Source organism: Eublepharis macularius, chromosome 19, assembly GCF_028583425.1.
Source record: "Eublepharis macularius isolate TG4126 chromosome 19, MPM_Emac_v1.0, whole genome shotgun sequence".
NCBI classification, from domain to species: Eukaryota; Metazoa; Chordata; class Lepidosauria; order Squamata; family Eublepharidae; genus Eublepharis; species Eublepharis macularius.
In genome coordinates, this window is record NC_072808.1 from 8,522,518 (window position 1) to 8,546,824 (window position 24,307).

At 46.4% G+C, this 24,307-nt stretch overlaps 1 protein-coding gene across 2 annotated transcripts in view; it reads right to left on the bottom strand.

The window, feature by feature from the left end:
- Positions 1-24,307, bottom strand: part of MARS1 (methionyl-tRNA synthetase 1) — a 29,329-nt gene that overhangs the window by 455 nt on the left and 4,567 nt on the right. The window contains exons 4-21 of one of the 2 annotated variants that reach the window (XM_055003206.1): positions 24,050-24,184; positions 23,093-23,168; positions 22,674-22,846; positions 20,620-20,729; positions 18,501-18,617; positions 16,508-16,711; positions 15,200-15,401; positions 14,054-14,128; positions 13,749-13,919; positions 12,614-12,709; positions 11,931-12,048; positions 10,784-10,997; positions 8,833-8,964; positions 7,089-7,193; positions 6,256-6,439; positions 3,705-3,776; positions 2,104-2,130; positions 1,128-1,190 (exon numbers count right to left, since the gene is read on the bottom strand). In XM_055003206.1, coding sequence (XP_054859181.1) covers positions 1,128-1,190; positions 2,104-2,130; positions 3,705-3,776; positions 6,256-6,439; positions 7,089-7,193; positions 8,833-8,964; positions 10,784-10,997; positions 11,931-12,048; positions 12,614-12,709; positions 13,749-13,919; positions 14,054-14,128; positions 15,200-15,401; positions 16,508-16,711; positions 18,501-18,617; positions 20,620-20,729; positions 22,674-22,846; positions 23,093-23,168; positions 24,050-24,184 — 2,274 coding nt within the window. The remainder of the gene's footprint in view (positions 1-1,127; positions 1,191-2,103; positions 2,131-3,704; positions 3,777-6,255; positions 6,440-7,088; positions 7,194-8,832; positions 8,965-10,783; positions 10,998-11,930; positions 12,049-12,613; positions 12,710-13,748; positions 13,920-14,053; positions 14,129-15,199; positions 15,402-16,507; positions 16,712-18,500; positions 18,618-20,619; positions 20,730-22,673; positions 22,847-23,092; positions 23,169-24,049; positions 24,185-24,307) is intronic. The other variant, XM_055003205.1, reaches the window with a different exon arrangement.

Sequence of the window (24,307 nt, forward strand, 5' to 3'; positions counted from 1 at the left end):
TGTGCAATTCATATGGGTTGGAGACAGGCCCTCAGACAATATTCACCTTGCCCTTCAACTTCCTTTCCCTGCATCTCCCCTCCACCCCAGTTTCTACACAAGTTTGCACTAAACTTCCTTCCAGAGAGCAGCACAAAGTCTTGGCCTGGAGCTTTCCTCACTTCTCCCCATTCCTTTGTTTTAAAGCGCATTGAAAGTGCATTATCCAACCTGTGCGGAATCCGCCCATGTCAAGTTTTCTAGAAGTTTGATGGATGAGCTAGATGTGGTGGTGTGACGCTACAGGCGCCAGTTTGGCTGAAGCCACCTGCATTGTACCTTTAAATAGAAGCAAAAAAGAGCTGCTCCAGGGGCACAGAACTAACACAAAAGGACAAAAAGCCCTTGAAGTATACAGTCACTATTAATAACAATAATTCATGTATTTAAAGTGTTCAATGAAATCAAACGTACAAATATGTAACACTTCATATATATCAAAGTTCAATGGTGGTAGGACAATTAGAAGGAATACCAAAGTTCGTTCACACAATGAACATGCCGGCGAAACCCGTAGGCGGCATGAATTACTCATGAGGAGGCCTCTACCAATTCAAACTCTACGATTATTGCAAAATTTTGCTATGTTGCAGACTTTTCCCAAGCACTTTTCTATATACTTTGTATGAACGAACTTTGGTATTCCTTCTAATTGTCCTACCACCATTGAAATTTGGTGTATATGAAGTATATTTGTATGTTTGAATTGATCTCATTGAGCACTTTAAGCACTTTAAATATATGAATTATTGTTATTAATAGTGACTGTATACTTCAAGGGCTTTTTGTACTTTGTGTTTCCTTTAGATAAATAAGCTTTTAAATAATTAGAGCCTCTACAACCCAGGCAAGGAGCCTTAACCATCATGGTGAGCCAGGCGGCACGGAGCCAGCAACCCCCTGCTGGGGGGTGGGCGATGGCAGGCAGGTCATGAGAGCACGTAGTGAGGCTGGCACTTGCTGTGACTCATCCGACCCCAGCTGGGGACCTGCCCAGAGTCTCAGGCCAGCTCTGATGCTACGGGGCGCAGCTAAGTGGATAGTTATCCTACACAGATCCATTTATCCAAAATGCTGCACAAACTCACCTGCTTGGCTACTTCTTCTTGAAGCACCTTCGCTCCCTTTTCTGCTACTGCTACATTTTTTTGCTTTAAGAAGGAAGAAAAAAAAACCCCAGTGAGCAACAGTCCTAAAAGTTTAATCTTTCCCAACTAGGCTAGGAGGGTAACTAGCATGCAGTGCTAATAGAACTTTTGGATAAAGACCTGCTGCTAGTAAAAAAGGAAACAAATACAGCTCGAGATGAAGAGCTGCCAGTATAACAAGTCCTAAATGTCCTGCAACTTTTGTTCTCATTAAGATTTATCAGAAGAACAGAGAACTGAACCACCTGCAAGACACACACTTTAGGAGAACGCTACCCAAGCAGATCTTAATCCACTACTCCTCATCTGGTTCCAACTTTGCTTGTTCTTGAACAAAGGATTTGTGTCGGCAGAGTTCTAGGTGGTCACTCTGTGGTAGTTTAGAATAAAAATTTGTATTTCTGGAGTATGATCACTAAGGGACTACTGCCTTTCCGTCTCTACCGGGACACAAATGTGCTCTATATAGGACATGTAAAGACCCCAAACAGTAGAAATATACAAGTACAGAAAAGCAAAGAGTGTTGGATCCAGCACAGCCTTTTGGAAAGTGGAAGGACTCCTGCCCGCACAGTATAACTTATTTTCCCCGTCTCCCAAATGCTAGTTCTAGGGGTCCCACCTCCCTGACCAAGCAGGCTATAAGGGGTCTTCTGGTGAAGAGAAGCTGCACAAATTGTACTATGCAGGCAGAGATCTATATGCGCATGGGAAAGGCTTTAGTGCATTGGTAATGATCCAGGAAGCCTTTGTCTTGATTCAGTCCAGGTGGATGCAGTGTCTCAAGCATCCATCCATTTTGTGGAGGAAAGAACTGTGCAGATGTAGCCCTACACACCAGTATTTAGAACCAGACGGAAGGCCCTGAGAATCCCCCCAACTAGCAAGAAGGTTTACAGGGGATAGCAAGTTTTACCTTCGGCTTCACCAGGAAGTCTTCAAGCTGGACAAGGGATAAAAGGGAACGAGAGAAGACCCACAAGGAACAGAAAAAGCAGTTAGGTGCTACAGCAGAGGAGAGAATTTTGCAAGAAGCCTAGACTACTATAAACCAAGAGGCACAAAAGGGGCACCAAGGAGAAGGCTGAGTTGCTTACTAAGGCTTGACCTGTAGGAATCCATCCATATCAGGCCAGTGACAGGTAGATATATTTATATATGTTATAAATAATATATTAACCTGTCTTGAGTATCCAGGAAAGCAAGCTATAAATAAATAAACAAACCAAGCAAGGCATATAGGAAGTATCAGAGAAGGTGTTCAGCTTATAGGGTTGTTAATAGAAATTCTCTTAATTCTTCTTTACCCAGTTATTCCCTGAAATCCAACTTTTCCTCTTTTTAGGAAGGTAAAGATGCAAGCACCGAGTCATTACTGACCCATTGGGGGGACGTTGCATCATGACGTTTTCTTGGCAGACTTTTTGTTACAAGGTGGTTTGCCATCGCCTTCCCCAGTCATCTACACTTTACCCCCAGGAAACTAGGTACTCATTTTACCGACCTCGGAAGGATGGAAGGCTGAGTCAACCTCGAGCTGGATACCAGAACCTGACTTCCACCAGGATCGAACTCAGGTCGTGAGCAGAGCTTGGGCTGCAGTACGGCCGCTTACCACTCTGCGCCACGGAGCTCCTCTTTCGAGGAATTTCTAAGCAACTCCTTTTTGATCAAAGTGAAATCTGAAGAAGAGGAGCAAGGAAAGGGAAGTTCTGCCACATTTCAGTTGTTCACTCTGTACATGTTAAGAAGCAGGCAGTGTCTTCCCAAACCTTCCTATCTTCCTACTACAGCACCACCCTGGGGTGTATAACACAACTGCAGGGGCTGCAAAGGGCACCTTGATTTCTCTTCCAAGAGCAACGAAACCCGCTCTTTAAGGAGAAAAAAAGAATCAATGGTTATTTCTAAAAAAAGTGAATTTCAGAGAAAAGAAACTCCCCACCCCATAAAAACTCCAGTCCAGCAATTATATCCATGCCAGGGAATGTACAGTGCGGCAGTCAGGAGGCTTTGGGGAGGGGCTGTTACTCAACGGAAGAGCCTCTGCTTTGCATGTGGGAGGACCCAGCTTCACTCCTCGGCATCTCCAGGTTAAGGATCTGGCTGCAGTTGATGTGAAAGCCCCGTACCCGAGACCCTGGAGGACCACGGCCAGTCTGAGTAGACACTACTGACTTTAATGGACCAAAGGTCTGATTTGGATTAAGGCACCTTCATGTGTCCACATGGAGACACAGCAGGGAATAGAAACAAGTGCATTTAATTCCGCATCTAATGGGCTTTTGAGCACTTTGCCTAATTGTTCCCTCTCTACACAGAGCAGAGGACCTCCCAGGTGTGGATTTTGGGTCTAACAGTCTCCGAACAATCATCGTTCCTGTTTCATACAGGAATACAGAAACACCAATTGTTGTCAGTAATTGGGAGCAGGGGGAAAGAAGGGCTTTTGGTAACAGGGCAAGGAGTACGCTACAGGAAGATTAACAGTTCATCGGCTCAGCTGCACCCCCTTACCTGGCCACCCCCGAAGCGCTTCCGCAGGTTTTCGATGTGTTCGCTTTCCAGCTTCTGGAAGAGGGGTGACACCTGATGGGAAATTAAGAGAGAGTCACAGGAGCAGTACATAGGGGGCCTTCTCAAAGTGTTTTCTGAGTGTACAAGGCAATATGCATTCAATGAGCCTACCACGCAAGTGCAGGATTCGGTGCAGATTCAGCGTACTCAGCCCATTTCTATTTTCAGAGTTTCTAGTCCTCGGGGTTTTTGGAACTGCCTGGGCAGCATCCGTTAGTGGTGAGGAACCAAGCAAGGATGGGTAAGCGGGGTGACTGCCAGGGCAGAGATGTCGATCATCTCCCTCTGTCTCCTGGACTACTGAAGTCCTTGCCAACAAAATCGAAAAGAGTCCAGTAGCACCTTTAAGACTAACCAACTTTACTGTAGCATAAGCTTTCGAGAATCACAGTTCTCTTCGTCAGATGCAGAGAGCTGTGGTTCTCGAAAGCTTATGCTACAGTAAAGTTGGTTAGTCTTAAAGGTGCTACTGGGCTCTTTTCGATTTTGCGACTACAGACTAACACGGCTAACTCCTCTGGATCTCTTGCCAACAAAGGGGGAAATCATTTACACAAATCTGATTCAGTAAAAGACTTCATGAACTGACTTGGTTAAGAAGGCACTCTGTTAGGCACCTCTAAGTTTCTTTTTGGAAGGACTCTACGTATATTTATTTATTTTATTCAACTTACACCCCACCCTTCCCGCCAGTGGGCACTCTGCAAGAAGGCACTCTGTTAGGCACCTCTAAGTTTCTTTTTGGAAGGACTCTACGTATATTTATTTATTATTTATTTATTTTATTCAACTTACACCCCGCCCTTCCCGGAAGCTGCTTATCCACAGAGCACAAGGCCCTGTGGGGGATCTTGCTTCCACCTACAGTCTGACTGATGGCTGTGTTCAGAGGGTAGGACATTTAAAAGGAAGTTTATCTGGTCATTTTTATAGCCAGAGGCTTGAGCCATTCTCTCTCTCTCTCCTTGTTCCCAGTTGGGCTTTTTTGCCTTCAATCTCTCCCACTGCAGCCCAAATACTTTCTGAAATGCTACTTCCAGGGGGTCCTCTGTCCCTCGGGAGCTGCATGGGGTGAGGGCATTTCAGGCTGCAGTGGGAGGGAGAGAAGGCAAGAAAGTCATGCCCCGTGGGCAAAAATCCTTCCATCTGCAAAAATGCTCCACTGGGTCCAAACCAGAACTTGCAAATCAAAAGTCAGGGCTAGCAAATAGACGTTCCTGACTTGCAGCATGAAATTTAAGTAAAGGACTTGGGGCTTTGTCTCCCACTGTATATCTCCACGATGAGAGTTTTCTACATGCAGGGATACTTCTTTGTTCCCCATCATACAAGTCTCCAATGTGTAGCCAGTCGTGGAACAATCAATTACTTTACTTTAATGATACTGCTCATACAGCCTATTTGGCTCTGAGCAGTGCCACACTAGGATTAGAGTTTTAATATATAATCTGTATAGTATTAAAAGTTTAATGAACAGTCAATTAACAGTGACCTTCTCATCTCCTAAAGACTGGATTTTTTCCATTTCGGAGTATGTGTGTGAGATTAAATGGTGGGTGTAAATGGGAGAACATGACAGACGTTTGAAAAATTACGCATGGAGTGGAAAAAATGGGGAAAGGGGGGGGCATTTTCTCTCTAGAATTTGGGAGAAACAGTGAAGTTGATGGGCCGTCGATACAGGACAAGCCTAAGAAAGTACATCTTCACAATGAGGAATTAAGCTTGTGGAATTCGCTGCTACAAGATGTAGTGGTGCCTGCTCGTCTAGAAGTCTTTTTAGACAGATTCATGGAAGCTTATTTTTTTTAAATTTATACCCAACTCTTCTCCCCAATGGGGACCCAGAATGGCCCACAAAATTCTGTCCTTCTCCATTTTATCCTTACAACAACCCTGTGAGGTAGGTTAGGCTGAGAGCACAACAGGCTCGAGGTCACCCAGCAAGCTTCAATGGCAGAGAATCTGGGTGTCTCAGATCCAAGCCCGACACTCTAAACCACTACACCACACTGGATAAGGCCAAAGGTATTGAAATCTCCATTGATCAGAGGCAGTAACCTTCAGAATATCAGAAGAGGCAGCCGTGTTAAGTCTGTAGCTGCAAAATAATAAAGAATCCAGTAGCACCTTTAGGATTAACCCACTTTATTGTTGCATAAGCTTTCGAGAACCACAGCTCTCTTCGTCAGATGCATCTGACGAAGAGAGCTGTGGTTCTTGAAACCTTATGTACAATAAAGTTGGTTAATCCTAAAGGTGCTTCTGAATACCAGTTGCTGGTGGCCAACTACTGGGGTGTGTGTGTGTCTTGTCTTCCATTCTCTGCTTGTGGGCCTTCCAGAAGCATCTTTCCGGCCACTGTGTGAAAGAGGGCACTAAGAGAGGGACCAATGTCTTGATCCGACAGGTCTGCTCTTTATGAACTCATGTTGCTTGCAAACACTAGGCCTTTGTTTTAGCCGGACCGCCTCTGCTGCATAGCACCTACCGTTCCAATCTGATGCCCAGCTGGCAAGGTGCAGACGAAATCATCAGACACCACATTGTAATCGGCAGGAATACACAACTGTTCTTGGATAGTAGCGCTCACACTGGGCATGTACGGCTGGACCATGACCGACAGCAGGGCGGCGATGTTGACGGCCACGCCAATCACTGTGCCTGCCCGAGTCCTAGGAGGTAAAAGAATCCCAATCAAGCTCATGTTCTTTAGTTGTCCATTTTATAGGGAGGTTCGTCTCGGATTCATTACTACATTACCTGATATGATCCCTGGTCATATCCCTGATCCCTAGTTTTTATCTGATAAAAATTTTAGGATTACACGTCAAGTCGCTAAATTTTGGGCATTAATTATTAAATTATGGGAATTGTATCTTTAAGAACCTTTTCCCCTTTTAATTGTATCCTTGCTTGATTCATTTGTATGCTGGTCACAGGACTGTAATAAACAAATGTATGAGATGAGATGAATCCCAATTAGCTACAGAAGGATGGGATACGTAGGGAGGAAAATCTTTGCTACTGGTCAGCACAAGCGTCCCAGATGTGCAGCACAGATGTGCAGCTCAGGTCAGAAGGGCAGAGATGCTGGACCAAGGATGTTTTCCCCAACAAAAGCATCTAGAGATAAGAGGGGACTGGTTCAGCCCAAAATGTGCAAATGCAAAATTCATGTAAGAAGACAGAGACACTGGACTTCACGGATGAATTTTCCAACAAAAAGCATTTAACTGGGAACATCGGAAGAGATAAGAGGGACTGGTTCAGCCCAATGGGAGCAAAGGCAAAATAATGTATTTTCCTTAGGTGCCGCCTCACCTGTCTGCATCATTGCCCTTGATGCGTTTCCATGGTTCGTTGACCTGAAGGTACTGGTTGCCATGGCGAGAGATGCTCAGGATGCCGCGCAGGGCATCACGGATCCTACAAGATGGGGGAAAGGATGTGGTAAGGAGAAGCCAGTCCAGGAAAAATGAAGCTGGGGTACTAGCGTCTTTATTCTCTGTGAGTGGAAGGATCAGGTACTGCAGGCTTCCCAATAACCACTCGTGCAGCCACCTATAACGAACAACCATCATACAGACAGAGGTAGGGAAACTGGACAAGCTCGGTTTTTCCTTCTTTCAAACTCTCAGGCTATGGGGCAGGTAGACTGGAAAAGTTCTGTAGACTTTTCGGCAGGTTGACATATCCAAATCTTTGTGTTTATTTATACCCCATCTTTCTCCCCAATACAAATCCAAAGCATCTTACATCATTCTCCGTCTCTTCCATTTTATCCTTACAACAACCCTGTGAGGTACATTATGTCAGGTTCAGTGTGTATATGAGCTGTACTGACTCCATTTTCTAATGCTTCTAGTGTTTAAGTGCTTTCCCCACAGGTGCACCAGTTCCCAAGCAGACTTCTCACCGAACGAGATTGTTTTGTCTAACACCGTTCCACCCAGGATTGGCCTTGAGAGAGTCCAGCTTCCCAAGACTGAAAGATGTTGTTTTGAGAACTGTGGGGGGAGGCTGGTTCAGCTGGGAACTGTTACTTTGTACCTCATGCTTTGCCCTTCATTGGTAACAATGATCTTGTACCATCCTGAGTCTCCTATTCAGGACAGTGGACTATAATGGGTCATTTCTGCAGTAAAGTTTCCTTATTCAAACAATGGACTCTTGTTTGCTTGTAAAGGGGAACCTGGAGGAAGGGCATTATTTAGCCACAGTCTGACACATTAAACTGAGTGCGTGTGGCTGACCCAAAGTCACCCAGCATGCTTCCATGGCAGAATGGGGCATGGCTTTTCATCGCTTACTGTGTTGTAAACTTTAATACATGCTCTTGTTAGCTTTGATACAACTGACTTTCTTTCACCCCTTTAAATTCTGGATATTAACATGATTTGCTGTTCTTAATAGAGCTTTCTGTTTCTAACATTGAATGTATCAGGGCTAAAGACTTCCTGGAAGAAAGAGAACACCGCACATTTTGTATGAACGTAATGGAAACGGAGAGAATGTTTGCATATGCAACTGATCTTATTTCCAGCTTGAAATATGGAGGAGGTCTGCACTGCACCGAAGATGGAGCTAAAATTAAAAAGGACAGTGGGAAGAAGAATCACTTTGGTATATTGACCCTACATACTTTGCCTACACGTCTTCAGGGGGATCTGTATCACGCCTGCTTTGATACATTTATACAGAACCCCGTGTAGACGCATAGGTGAAAAGCACAGGGCAATATACTGAATAGTATCACTCTTTTCCCCACTGCACTGTTGGGTTTTTTTGCTCCTTATTTACAGCTCAGGCAAAGCATCCCCCAACGCTGGAAGTACCACACAAGGTGAGCGTTCTCTTCTCTTTAGTCCATCCGATTGCTACTGCTTGTGCCTGGAGAGCCCTTCTAAGTAATTTATTAATTTCTTCTATTTATAACCCACTTTCTCCACCACGGGGACCTAAAGCAGTTGACAATATTCCTCCCTTCTTCTCCACTTCTGCCTTAAACCAGAGAGGGCACCAAGCACTGGAAACGGCCACGTGCGGATATTTTCCGAGGACATACCGGACCTTCTCCAACAACTGATTGTACTGCCGCAGTTCGAGAGTGATGTGAGCCAGCAGGCGCTTGTCATCTTGGTTCAGCTCCATGTCAGGAACGCGTCCTCCGAAGAATTTGCACACGAACGATCCAGCTCTAGGAGAGGGAAGAGAGGGGGCAAGCGACATGCATGAAGAACGAGCCGTTTCACAATCCCGCTGAACGGTTAACATTTTGGCAGAGCGATTTCATTTACTCAAAGCCTGTTGTAAGTTGCATTGTATTTTTGAAAAACGGTAAAGAGTCCAGTAGCACCTTTCAGACTAATCAACTTTATTGTAGCAGAAGCTTTCGAGAACCACAGCTCTCTTTGTCAGCAATAAAGTTGGGTAGTCTTAAAGGTGCTACTGGACTCTTTATTATTTTGCAACTACAGACTAACATGGCTAACTCCTGGATTTATGACCATTGTGTTTTTGATTACTAAAGCGACAGGTAGTGTAGCACCGAAACCAGGCCACCGGTGTGATCCCCTACCATTATCTTAATACAATAACTGCTGGGGGAAAGTTGGTTGTGTGGCAGGATCTCTACTTTTTAGTTGTAATGTATGCAACGACTGATCATACAGAGGTGGACTGGCAGTGGAGAGAAGCTTGTGGAATGGGACTTTCGTATCTCCCTGTTCCCGCTGTACCAGCTGACCCTCCCCTCCTAAAATTCTGATCCTGCTCAGGGGACCCGAATGAATGGAATAAGACATGAATGGAAGTCTGCAATGTGTGTGCAGGCAAATCAGCAGTAGCCCCATCCTGCTAGCATACATGCCATCATAGCTGCGAAACAGCACCTTCTGATCCAACTCAAAGTTAAAATTGACACAGCTGAACTGAACGATTGCCGCTAACATACCTTACTGGTGCAACACAGAAATGTCGCCACGCAGAAGCAATTTTGAGAAGGTGACATTGTTTGGGGCTCGGTTGTGGTCTACACTGTGGTCAGGAAGGGGTTTTCCCTAAAACCTATCAGAATCTCTTAGCTAAAGAGTGAGCGTGCATGTGTTCCTGACTTGTTCCATCAGTCCGTATACAATGAAAACAGAGTTACATCTTATGGCCTGCCAGCAGCAGCGCAGGAGGCAGATCCTTTCCACCTATCCTCATTAACACCAGGAAGGCAATGTTATGGCTTGTGCTTTGTCAAGAAGCTGTACAATGCACGCAGCTGTTGTGAGAAGGGCGAAGCGAGCAAAAGAGGCGGAAGAGCCACTTACATCAGTAGTGATTTTGCTTGCTTCCCCCTCTTTACTGCAGCCAACCATGTTGCATCGCTTTTTTCCCCCATGCGGGTCCCCCCCCCACCGCCCATCATTGCCTTTTCAACGCTCATACAAGGCTACTGGAAGAAAGCGAAGGCAGGAAAACACTTCAACCGGCAGGACGTAACTCGCTGTTTCGAAGGTTTTGCAAGAGATGTTAGTACAGCTTGAGTCAACTCATTCCCAAAAGCAGTTCTACAAACCAACCAGATAGATACTGGAAACAGGAGAAGATACCTCTGTTAAGGAGCTGTTACTGTCTCAAAATAAATAAATAAATCAGTGAATTGTACTGACAATTTTCACTAGGAAACGACAAGCTCCCTTTATTACTTTACGAAACATTAAATACAGAACGCATAAGGAAAAAGGAAAAGCTTTGGTATAGGCCTTTAGAAATCTGAAGGTGCTTTTTAGTGTTGTTTGTAGAGCATTTTATAAGGATATTATCTGTTAAATAAAAACAAATCCACAAGAAAAGTCACCTTGTAGGTTGGGCGAATCGGTTGCCCAGCTTTACATAAATTTGCCCAGCAGATATTGTTCCCTTGCTTCCCGTTTCTTCTAAAAACCCACACCATCAAGTTGCTGTACTCTACTTTCATTGTGAACTTAAAGTGTGCACACACTCTCTGTCTCTCCCACAGACATTACCTGTTGATAAAGTTGCCCAGGTTGTTGAGCAGCTCGGAATTGTTTTTAAGCATCAGGTCGCTCCAAGAGAAGGCGCTGTCCTGGCTCTCTGGCCGTACATAGAGCAGGTAGAAACGCCAGATGTCTGCAGGGATGCCCGTGTCCTTAGCCATATCCCCAAAGACTCCGACACCACGACTCTTGGAGAATTTGCCATCCTCATAATTCAAGTACTCTGTGGAAAGAATGAGAGTTCGGAAGGATTCCAGACGGTCTTTAAATCCCACCTCAACCCCTTCTCCAGGGCTCCCGTGTTGCAAACAGATGACCCAAACCAGTTCGTGCCTTGTACAGCCTTACAGAAGGCACCCAACTGACCTGGGGCTTGGTTTCAGGCTAGTAAATTTTGGGCATGAAATGAAAAAGGCTTTTTACTCAGATAGGAGGGTGGTATTGTAGGGAGGGGGTCTCAGATGCTTCGCTAATGAAATAGGGGACCATAGACTTCACCACTATGTTGCCTTACATATTTCTGTTGCTTTAAATATGCACACACTACCTGTGCTTCATGTTGTCTAATGTCAGTCCTAGAACTGATTATGATCTATTTCAACAATTCTTCAAGTCCGTATTGGATCCTTGCTAAGCCCCCACTCTCCTGGCTTTCCACAAACGGTGCAAAAGTGAATTATTCAAAAAGGATTTTTACTCAGGAGGGCTGTATTATAGGGAGGTAGTCTCAAAGAGATGTTTCACTAACAAGTTAGGGACCAAGGACTTCACCACTATGTTGCCTTTTGCGCTATCTGTTGCTTTAAGTATGTTCTCTTATGTACTACTTGTTGCTATAAGTATGACCCTACTAGGTACTTCTATGTTGTTTAATGTCAGTCCTAGAATTGCTTATGCTCTGTTTTAGCATTTCTTCAACTCCGTATTGGATCCCTGCTAATGCTATGCCTTTGTAAACTTGTCTTTATTTACCCTGTGGCATTGTTTATGGAAATGTCCTTGACACTGTATGGAGATGTCCTTGCTACTGATTGTACTAATCTCACTCTACGTAATCCGCCTTGAGTCTCAGTGAGAAAGGCGGACTATAAATGACCTAAATGAATAAATAAATAAGAGAGACCAGCGGGATCGAGACGGGTCCTCACAGCGGTACCTGTTGCGATGAGGTGGCTGACCAGGGTATAGTTGTCCTCCGTACCCAGCAACGAGCAAGGGAACACAACACTATGGAAGGGAACGTTGTCCTTTGCCATGAAGTTGTAAAGCTGAACCTGGAAAGAAATATGGAACGGCCTGCACTCAGCAAACGCACAGTTCTTCCTCCCCGTAACCAGAGGCTGACTGGCCGTTATGACTTGCGTCATTTCTCTTGGCGCAATGGTGACTTGCCCTCCCGCCCGAGCTTCACACAGCAGAGGCAGCCCCCGGCCTGCCGGAGCCCCACGTGGCTGGCAGGCTCGGTCCCCCCCCCTTCCTGTTTCAGGATCTTTCTTCCACAACTTCAGGCAGCCTGGGTTGCCCGAAAAGGGCTATGTATTTTAAAAGCATCTGTTATCATTACTATTTTAAAAAGCTCTTCTTCGAAGTAAATGCCTCTGAGAACGATCAGGAAGAGGAGGAGAGGGGAGCCAGGAGGATCTTGATTCCTAAAGAATGCAACCAGCGTTGATCAAGAGCCGATGCGCTAGCTAAAAGGACGGCTTGCCAGGATTTCCCAAGCAAGAGAGCTACTAGGCATCGCCCGCGTGAAGCAAACACTCTACAAGCTCTCTTAGCCGCTCTAACTTAGAAACAAGTCCTCAGCGGTAAGTGCCCCGAGATTAACAAGTTTCTCACCTGCTCTGGATTCTTCCACCATTTCTCCCATTGGTCGGTGTAGTTGGCTGTGATGGACAGATAGCCAATGGGAGCATCAAACCAGACATAGAACACCTGTGAAAAGAAAAAAGCAAGTTGCATAGGAACAGGCAGAAAGCCGCTTGCCCATATCAGAGGGTCTGTTTCACAGACACATCCGCTAAATATTGCCTGCCCAATATCTGGAGTAAAAAAAAACTGGGCTGCACCTCTCCCATACAATGTTCCAATTCCTATTTTAAAAACACAAGGACCATGGCCAGCCCAGTGGAAAGTCTACCGTGCCCCAAATTCCAAGAGTCTGGTTTCAATTCTTCAGTGGTGAAAAAAGGGACCTAAGGGACCGTCTCTCCCTGTATGTGCCCCATAGAGCACTTGGTTCGCCCGGAAAACATCTACTGGTGGTCCCTGGCCCTAGGGAGGCTCGACTGGCCTCTACCAGGGCCTTTTCGGTCCTGGCCCCAACGTAGTGGAACTCTCTGTCTGAGGACACTTGGGCCTGCCGGGATCTTGTGTCATTTAGGCGGGCCTGTAAGACAGAGATGTTCTGCCAGGCATATGGTGGAGGCTAATTTTTAGCCCATCGTTGCCGAGCCTTCCACCGGTCTCCCTCTACAAGGGGTATGGAGAGTCCACTCCCGCTGGTTGCCCCAAAAGGGGCACAGTATTTTATCTGTTTTTAAATTGATTTTAAGTTGTATTTTAATCAATGTTGTACCTTGCCCTGAGCCCGCTTGCGGGGAGGGCGGGTTAAAAATAAAATAAATAAATAAAAGCAGTCTGTACATGAACATGCAAGATTATGACTCCTTTGCATGTCTGCGATCAGCTGAGTTTGCCTTTTTTGCCACCCCTAAAGTGCCACCAACTCCAGCTGTGTTTTCCTCTTCTCTTAGCAAACAGGAACAAGCATTTTGCAAAACAACAGATCTACTTCCCTCAGAATTTGTTTTACGGAAGAGATACGTTTTCTAAACAGATTAAAAAATAAATACACACACACACACCCCAAATCTGACTGGCAGAGCCCAGCCCACAGGGTGGAAACAGAACACAAATTGGCAGGCTCCAGCACTCATTCCAGCGTCCAGGGGCCTCCACTTCCTTTGCTCACCTTGTCATGGAACCCATCCAATGGGACTGGCGTGCCCCACTTCAGGTCACGAGTGATGCAACGTGGCTTGAGCCCGTCACGGATCCAGGCACGGCTGATGAACCTGGCGTTGGGGGTCCAGTCCCCAGTGGACTGGGACAAGGCCAGCCACTTCTCCAGGCGTTCTTCAAGCTGGCGGCGGGGAGAGCAAAGAGTGAACGGGAATCCCAAGCACCAAGTGCCCAGTTTGGGAACTCGCCGTTCCTGATTAACAATGCCAGGTGACCAGTAGGTGTCTATCACAGTTACTCACACACAAGACTTACCCTGGGCAAGTCCAGGAAGAGGTGCTGGGAGGGCTTCACCACAGGAGTCTGCTGACAGACTTTGCAGAGCGGCCTCTGATGGAAGGGAACAAGGAAGAAAAGACCACAAAGTGACGAACTCCACCCCAGGAAACGCTTTTAGAACACTGAAAGCATTGCCTAAATATTCAAAAAAATGCTATAAAATATAGGAGGGGAGAGCAATGTCATAAGCCACTTCGACTCCCCGTTGGGGAGAAGAGCTGTGGACAAATAAATGGATATTATGGGCAACTAGCAACAAAGCCTGTTGTGTTTGAAAATACAACGGGCTCTAGCAGGGACCTTATGCACCACCCGAACAGCATTCCTACCCTTTGCAGTGGGCCAATTTTGGCCTCAAATGGGCAGAAATTGGGCCGGTGCAGACTGCAGGAGCATTCTGGGGCCTATAGTGCTTCTCGGCGCTTTGGAGGGGAAGCATAGGCAAGCAGTGCTGCGCTGTCCCCCTGTGCACCCCCCACCCCAGATTGAGGTTTGGAGGCAGAGTGCAGGCCAGCTGGGCATGCTCCATGCCGCCCCAGCCCAGTCAGGGCTGAGGAGGGAGGAGCCAACCTGCAGGCCCTTCGGAGGCCGCAGAAGCTTGCTCAGACTGCGCCTGCGCCAGGATAACAGGGTGAGTTGTCTGAAACACGTCTCCCCTTCTATGTAGTAAGCTACCTTGAAAGATGGTGGGTTAATACTGTGTAAGTACTAGCTGTAAGCAGGAGAGTGAAAGAGGAGGGGAGGCAGAACTGGTATAGCCCGATCTCGGAAGCTAAGCAAGGGTCAGACCGTGGATGGGCAACCACGAGGGAAGATTCTGCAAAGGCAGGCACTGGCAAACCACTTCTGCTTCTCCCTTGACTTGAAAGCCCCTTGCTGGGGTCGCCCTAAGGCAGTTATGACTTGATGGGTACGTACACAGGCAGAAAATCTAATCTCCTTTGGATACTGGTGAGACAGGCATCCCGGGTTTTATTAGTATTCCAGGAGACATAAAGACTCCGAGATGAAACAGGAGCACGGAGGCATTTCAAAGCCTAACATGTTTAGTACACTCTTGGGATGGGGAAGAGAAGAATGCATTAGAGGCACAGGTCTCCATAGCTATACAGACGGCAGTACCTTGAGCTCAGTGGCATTGATCAATTTGCCACATTTGTCGCACTGATCCCCGCGGGCCTCTTCGTAGTTGCAGAACGGGCAGACGCCCTCCACAAAGCGGTCAGCCAGGAAACGATCACAGCGCTCACACTTGAGCTGGTCCACCGTTTCTGTTAGCAGGTAATTGTGTTCGAGCAGCTGCTGGAAGATACCCTGGGCTATCCTGAGGCACGAGAGAGAAGAGCAGGAGAGGTCTTTGGCACACAACCCTTCTTCCATACACTCCCCCCATCATAACAAAGGCCGAATCCACACGTCCATTGTTTTGCGGGGTTTTTTTTTGCCACTGTGGCGCTAAACTCACTGCTGCTCACACATTTCACAAAACTTCCACCAGCAATGCACCATAATTGCGCTTCCATGCTGTCCCACTTGAGAAGCCCTTAGTCTGTGGCAGCCATGGTCGCAGGTCTTCCTTTTCCACCTGTTGCAGCCAGCGCCGTCACCTCCTTTTCTCCGGCCTGCAGCCCCTCGTGGGCACGGAGCCCTGTTCCTGCCTGGCCAGAGGGAACTTTTCCGGGAGGAGCGGCTGGCGGGCGCTCACTCATGCCGCTGTTGCCTCTTCCCCTTGTGGGCTCAGAGCCCTGCTCATGCCCGGCTGGAGGGAACTTTCCCTGGAGGAGTGGCTGGCATGCGCTCGCTCACGCCACTCATGCCCGGCTGGAGGGAAGAGGATCGGCGAAAGTCAAAGGCTCCGCCCAATATCACGCTTTCCTCACGGGCATGTGGAGAACTGATAGCGCCATGAAGACGCTCTAAGAGCATGAATGTGAATGTCCAATTCATGATAGCAGGATCAACCCGACTGCCATGAATACATGAGAAAAGCGGAAGGTGAATGCGCGTGGAAAGAAAACTTGGCAGACAGTTAATGAATGCCACGCTAGAAGGAGATGGGTACTTGCGTTTCTCTTTGCCGCCAAGGCTCTTTAATATGTTCTGTTGGTACAGATCCAGTGTGGTGAGGGGAACACCGGTAAAGCACGCTGTATCTCCAGAACAGCAAGTTGTTGTGCATTCTGCACAACTCATCCTATGCCTACATTGCACCATGACAGGGGTATTAAGGGCCCCAATAAATAACAACGAAAAATTCAAGTATGAATTTATAAATACTAACATACATAGTCACTTTGTATATATGTGCTTGTATATACTCAAAAATCCATACAAAATTCAATCAACATTCCACCATACCCAAGTTTGCCATATCAATCATGGGACAATCGATAATGTTGGAAAGTTGCTCCCGGCGAGCAGTTTACTCACGTGGTCTGATGGGGTGTTGTAGTGCGGCCGAAATAGTCAAAGGAGATGTTGAACCACTGGTAGATCTGGGCGTGGACGACATGATACTTGTCACAGATCTGCTGGGGCGTCAGCCCCTCCTCCATGGCCTTCGTCTCTGTGGCCGTGCCGTATTCATCGGTTCCACACAAGTACAGTGTGTTCCAGTTGCGCAGGCGGCTGTACCTAAATGGGAAACAGCCGACTGCTTCGAAGTTCAAACTAATGAGGCCAGACACTTGATGCTACCAGAAAGGACTGAAGTTCCATTTGTGCCACCAAGAGGAACAGACGCATCACTTGCGCTACTCTCAGCAGCTCTTGAACAATACTAAAAGTCTCTATAGCCTGGGCATAGAGCTTCTCACCTATTGCTCTGACCCTCTGGAATGATTTAGCAGAGGTCCGCAGAACCCCTGCTCTAGTGGGCTTTAGACAGACACATAAATAACAACAACAACTGCGCTTATATACCGCTCTTCTAGACAGATTAGTGCCCCACCTAGAGCAGTGAACAAGTGCCCCACCTAGAGCAGTGAACAAGTGCCCCACCTAGAGCAGTGAACAAGTGGGGGAAAGGGAGGGGGTTAGAAATTGGGAAATGGGAAAATTGACTGTAATGTGTAAATATATGATCCTAACCCAATAAAAAATTTTTCAAAAAAAAAAAAACAAGTTAGTGTTGTTATTATCTCCACGCTACAGCTGGGGAACTGGGGCTGAAAGGAGTGTGGCTTACCCAAGGCCAGCTACTGAGCTCATGGCAGTCATGGGATTTGAACCAGTAGAGTGCTGATTCGCAGCCGAACCACTTAACCGCTGGGCTACAGCAGCTTTAGCACTGTGCTACAGCACTTCTATTCAATGGCTTTTTGCTAACTGATGGTACAGAAGCATGGCTTTGTGGCGGAGCACACCTTTTGTATGCAGAAGGGTCCCGCAATCTGCCCTTGGCATCTCCAGTTAAAGGATCTCAGGCCACAAGTGCTGATAAAGACCCTTCTCTGTCTACTGCCGGCCAGAGTAAACAATACTGAGACACATGAACCAATGGCCTGACACGATTCAAGGCCACTTCTTACAGTCACCGAATGGGACTCAGACTAGCGTGAAACCTAATTGAGATTGTTTTTAACATACAACATTTATCCACCTTTTCACACACTGGAATTTTGCAAGCGCAAGTTTTTAAATTATTTGGTTTCCCCTTCCGATCTGCTTGCTAACCAGGATTTTTTTTCAGCAGGAACGCAGTGGAACGCAGTTCCGGCACCTCTTGAAAATGGTCACATGGCTGGTGGCCCCGCCCCCTGATCTCCAGACAGAGGGGAGTTTAGATTGCCCTCCATGCCACTGGAGTGGAGCAGAGGGCAGTCTAAACTCCCCTCTGTCTGGAGATCAGGGGCGGGGCCACCAGCCATGTGACCATTTTCACCAAGGGCAATTTAAACTTTAAAAACCTCCCCCTTTGTTCCAGCTGACCCGAAGTGACATCATTGTGTGGTCTTGAGTTCCACCACAGAGGGCCAAGCTACACATGATGAATGACACTTGAAAAGCAAGTGTATTTCTCCCTGTTCACTTGCCCTCCACTCAATCCACTTGCCGTTCAAGTGTCATTCGTCATGTGTAGCTTGGCCCTGAGTTCCACCACCTCTTTTCCCAGAAAAAAAGCCCTGTTGCTAACAAAGCTATCTGAAGGATCCGCTCGCAGCCCCATCCGCTCTGGCATTCATACATTAAAAGGGCAGCTCTAGGGACGCGAGACCATCCTAAATGTTTAAATGCTCAATCACACAGAATTAATCCTTAGCGTGACCAACCCTGCCCTTTTCCCTCCCTAGCTGCTAGATACAGCCTACCAAGGTGGGACATGGGTAAAACTAAGAACGCTTCGCAGAATCCAAACCACGCTGCGTTCCGTGGTCCTGATCCGCCACGCTGTTAACAGGAAAGGGAGACCCGAGCGTCTCACCTAGCGAAGGTATCGGCACTGAGGACGCAACCGATGATGTTCCCGAGGTGAGGCACGTTGTTGACGTAGGGCAGAGCGCTCGTGATCAGCACATTCCTCATGCCTTCCGTGGGCAACCTGGGAGAGGAAAGACATGAATGAATCTGGCTTTTGTTTGGCATACATCCCAGTAACTGTCGTCGGTCCTCCTCCTCAGTTTTGGTGGTGTGCGTTTATGGGCTTGTATGTTTTAATTTAATTATTTTATACATTATTTTAATGTTGCTTTACTGTTTTAACGATTTTATGCTCGCCTATCTGGGGGCACAGGCAGCATAAGCAAACAAATATAGATCCAGAGGAGTTAGCCGTGTTAGTCTGTAGTCACAAAATAGTCAAGAGTCCAGTAGCACCTTTAAGACTAACCCACTTTATTGGAGCATAAGCTTTCGATGCAAATCATCAGATGCAATAAATCTGACGAAGAGACCTGCGGTTCTTGAAAGCTTATGCTACAATGAAGTTGGTTAGTCTTATTTGTTTATGTCATTTATAGTCTGCCTTTCTCACTGCGACTCAAGGCGGATTACACAGTGTGCATTTAGTACAGTCAGTATCAAGATTAGTTCCATAAACAATGCCATAGGGAAAATAAACTACAATTTTACAAAGACATAGCACTAGTAAGAATCCAATACAGAGTTGAATTAAGTATTGAAACAGAGCATAAGCAATTAGACCGCATGAAGCACAGGTCGCTCATAGGAACACATATTTAAAGCAACAGATAGTATGTAAGGCAACACAGAGGTGAAGTCTATGGCTCCTAACTCATTAGCGGAGCATCTGAGACTCCCTCCCTACAATACTTCCCTCCTATCTGAGTAAAAAGCCTTTTTGAATAATTCGGTTTTGCATCGTTTGCAGAACGTCAGGAGAGTGGGGGCTCTCCTGACCTCCTCAGGCAGGCCGTTCCACAGGGTAGGGGGCCACCACAGAGAAAGCCTGTTTATGGGCTGCTGTTGATTTTGCCCAAGTGCAGGGTGGCACCTGCAGGAGACCCTGTTCAGATGAGTGAAGTTGCCATAGGGCAAGTTATACTTTGGCATAGGGAGGAACAGGGCTGTACTACAAGGGGATAAAGGCTACCTAGAGCAGGGGTCTACAACTTATGGCTCTCAAGCCAATTGTTGCTCAATACAGTACCAAATATGTCTCTTTCAAAAAAAGAAAATACTTAAATTAAAGAGTACTGGAGGAGTAGGTGGGATGCTGGAAAAACTAGTATGTAACGGGGCAAAAGAGCTTCTTAAAGATGGTTTACAGATACAGGTGAACTGTTGCCACTCCAGGCACAAAATATGCACAGATTTATACTAGTGCTCCAAAACAATCACACTGGGTGCTCCTGAGTATATTTACTACTTATTGTGAGACCTACTGCTGGAGTCTTTAAGGATTATTAACCAACACGTCCACTATCAGTTGTATTTAAATCGTAAAGCTTTGGTAATACAAACAGGCTTTCTTACATGGGCTGTTTGTTGATTTCTTGTCTTGAATTCTGAAATAGTTTTGTTCTTTAGCTGTAAAAGGTTGCAAACCTCTACCCTCTAGTTAGCAAAGCTGCCCACAACAACATACGGCTAGATCTGGTTTCCATCTCAGGTTTTGTGCAAAGCTTCCAAGCATCCCCACAGAAATATTCGTATAAAAGATGGGAATTGATGTGCGGTGCCTGATATTTTCCTTTTGGCCCATCCCACAAATCCTGAAATATTTTTGTTCTGTACAACTGTATGCAAAAGCAAGCAAAACTACATGGGGAGACGTGAAGGACGGGTCTGAGGTCGCTGCGTCCTCAAAGCACATCTGTACTTTTTAAAAAAAATACAGATGTTCAGGAGTTATTCTGAGAGCAGAATTTTGCTTAACACAGGATCTGGATTCTTCTTCAACGTACATCTGTAGTAAAGCAAAGTGGATGTTGCTCACTCGTATTTCGTTGCACTTTTTGGAACTACGAATCATAGGAGAGGGGAGGGGGGAAGCCACAGGTCTAACACAGCTCAGCTCTTGTTTATCTTCAGTGCCCCCATATTGTTTCCGCTAAAGCATTTCTGCCCAGCAAAATACATACACGGGCTGCTGTGGCTTCCAAGGCTTGGGAAGGGCGGCTGCTCCTCTACTCCAGACTTCGGCAACTGCTGCAATCTCCTCCTCAGACAGGCGCTGAACAGATTCCTCTTCCTACAAAGTTGGCCAAAAACAGATGACTCAAACCTATTCCAGAGAGAGGCTTTTCCAGATGTTAGGCACCTGGCACCCACAAGCCACAGGCAAACTGTGAAGTTCCTCGTGCGGATGCAGAAATTGGCTCAGTGCATGAGGACAGTTAGTACAGCTCTCTTCAGCACATCTCTCTACCCTGTGGTTTAGTGTTACGAAGCTTAAAAAGCTCAATATTAGAGAAGCCATCTGAACCCAAGCAGCCAGTGGAGACAAGACATTCTTCCTCCTGAATAAAAATGTCTGATTGGAGTTAAGTACTTAGGAGCATTCAGTCATGTGAGCGCTCTCTCTCTCTCTCTCTCTCTCTCTCTCTCTCACACACACACACACACACACACACCTGCAGCTTTAAGTGGAAAACCCCAAACGAACACTATATACGAGGGCACACAATGAAAACTGGTAAAAAGTGTAATAGGAAGAATATAAGTAACAGTCAAATTTATATTGTCGAAGGCTTTCGCGGTCGGAGAACGATGGTTGTTGTGGATTTTCCAGGCTGTATCGCCGTGGTCTTGGCATTGTAGTTCCTGACGTTTCGCCAACAGCTGTGACTGGCATCTTCAGAGGTGTAGCACCAAAAGACAGAGGTCTCTCAGTGTTTGATAGCCCGGAAAATCCACAACAACCATAGTCAAATTTATAATGAATTAAAGTGCAACATGCTACAGAACAATGACATCAAAAAGAGCAGCGGCAACCAAGAAAACCAAGCAATATAATAATGCAAAGGTAAGTGCTGAATATAAAGACACAAATATGTATTCTTAATATAAATACTATTGTGTTTTTTACAGGTGTCAGGAGGAAATACCTGGGAGCACAAAAGCCCCAGCGACTCTACAAGGAGCCAGGCAAAGAACTTTAATACGTCTTTCTCAGGAGTCTCAATACAGATTACACCTGAAAATGTTATAGTAGCCGCCATGGCTTTTGTGCTCCCAGGTATTTCCTCCTGACACCTGTAAAAAGCACAATAGCATTTATATTAAGAATGCAGGGCTCTTTGGGCAAGTCACTCTCTCTCCACTTCAGTCCTCAATTTTCTGTTGAAGGTAATACTCGCCTACTTTGCAAGGCTGTTGTTATTGTGATAATGTACATGAAGCATTTTGAACACTGAAAAGTGCTGTATAAAGGCTAGGCCTTATTGAAGTCTATGCTGGGTATAACTTTTCCGTCAGTGAGCTTCATATCTCAATTTTTCTGCAACTAGGGAGTCACTAGAACAGAAACCCTGGCTTGGCATTTAAAGAAGCATTTTATTTAAAACATTTATTATAATTCCACCTTATCTCTTCAGACTCAAGGCAACCAGGGGTGGAAATCAAGAAGAAACTTATCAAGAAGAAGTAAGTTTCCTCTACCAAAGTAAGTAGTGCAAAATTAAACCCTTTCATAGTAAAGGTGAAACAAAGATCAATATAAAACACAATACTGTCTTAGGGCCAAGCTACAAGTGACGAATGACACTTGAACAGCAAGTGTATTTCTCCCTGTTCACTTGCCCTCCACTCAATCCACTTGCTGTTCAAGTGTCATTTGTCACTTGTAGCTTGGCCCATAGTTCACGTGGACACAGGCCTCGTTCACACAGCCACCAGACAAGGTGGGAACACCCTGCTTGGATTATACCATGCTGAAATGCAAACGGGGGGGAAATGCTTCTCTCCCTCCACATGGACAGACAAAAGCCCTCCTCCTTCATGCAGAAAACTGGATACAAGGAAGAAGTGTTAGAGCCTAACTTTTTCCCTAACTTGCTAATTTTAAATATATATATTTTTAAAGGCAATTGCGCAGCACCCAACCAATGTGGTACAATCCAGCACCCACTTTACAGGCTCTATCGTTGCTTGTGTGAACCAGGCCATCACCTCGCAGAGAAAAGGGGAACGATACCTTGGGCTCATTGGTAGCAGGCTTCTCAAAGGCCAGGGCAGGAGCCGGCTGCTTCTGTAGGTAGGCCTTCAGGTCCCGTACGCCTGTGTCTGTCCACACAGTCTCGACAGTCTTTTTGCAGTGCTCCTTCAGGCTCATGTTCTGGAACCAGCTCCTCAGAACTTTCAGGTCATCTTCGAAATTCAAAGAGATCACAGTTCATTCCCGCCCCCCCCCAAGCAAAATTTCACCTTAGCAGAGATGCCTGAGAGCCCACCCATAACAACACACACACCCCACTGCAGATTACATACATGAAGCTGCCTCAGTTAGATCCTTGGTTGAAAGAGATCAGTATTGCCTGCTCTGACTGGCAGCAGCTATCCAGGATATCAGGCAGAGGTCTTTCCCTCTGGAATGACTCAGACAGCAGCTCTCACCTGGCAATAAAGTCCTGTCCTGTAGCAGAGGAAAGAGGGCGCCCCAGAAGACAACATCAACGGCTGACTCAGCATCCTGGATTAAAAGAGCAGAAAGCAATTGACTCCACTTCTCTGCACGGACGGGACAGCCTGAATAGGTATCATAATGCACTTCTGAAAAGAAGGGTTTATTCTCAATGGTAGGTAGATAAAGGTAAAGGTAGTCCCCTGTGCAAGCACCGAGTCACTGCTGACCCATGGAGGGACATCGCATCACATTTTCTGAGCAGGCTTTTTACGGGGTGGTTTGCCATTGACTTCCCCAGTCATCTACACTTTACCCCCAGGAAACTGGGTACTCGGAAGGATGGAAGGCTGAGTCAACCTTGAGCCAGCTACCTGAACCCGGCTTCCGCCAGGATCGAACTCAGGTCGTGAGCAGAGCTCGGGCTACAGCTTTACCACTCTGCGCCACGGGGCAATCAATGGTAATAGCGCAAAATTAAAACCAGTATTAAAAGGCCCAAGAGAAAACTGGGTAGCAGTAACTACTTCTGTCCAATGCCATCATGCTGTAAATTTAATGTAACAATATGGGTTTGATCCCACGGAAAGGGGGTAAGGGGGAGATGATTTTTACCAGCCCCCCCCCCCGGAAGCCCTTCAACCCCCCCTCCTTCATGCTAGTCGTGGGTGTCCCGGTCCCCCAGAAGCAGAATTGGAGGAGGCAGAATTTTAGGCCACAGCAGGAGGGGAGATGTCATGCTTCCGTACTCGAAATTTAGACAGGATCCAACTCTATATTCCGGTCTACAAGATGCTGTAGACAGCTCGGCCTTGGTTTGATAAGCCAGCTTTGCCAAAGATTACTAAGACCCCAGAGTCAAAGCTATTCGGTGCACCTCGCACAGCCACCAAGCTCTGGGTGGGACGTACCTGTATCGCCCAGCCTGCCACAAAGAGGACCCGACTTACCCCATTAAGGTAAGGAGTGTTCTTTTTGGTAAGGGTCTGGTCAATGTAGTTCAGGGGTTGCCGGATGATCCCCAAAACTTCCTCTCCTTTCTTTCCTTGCGCCACACGATGATGCAAGGCAGCAGACACAGCAGGCTAAGAGGAAAACCAAAGAACGGAGGACCTGTTATTTTGTCTCTTCTTTTGCTTCCCTGGTTGCCCGGTTCAAATCACTTTCCACAGGGGAAGTGCTGCACTGAAGATACATCAGCAGGAGAG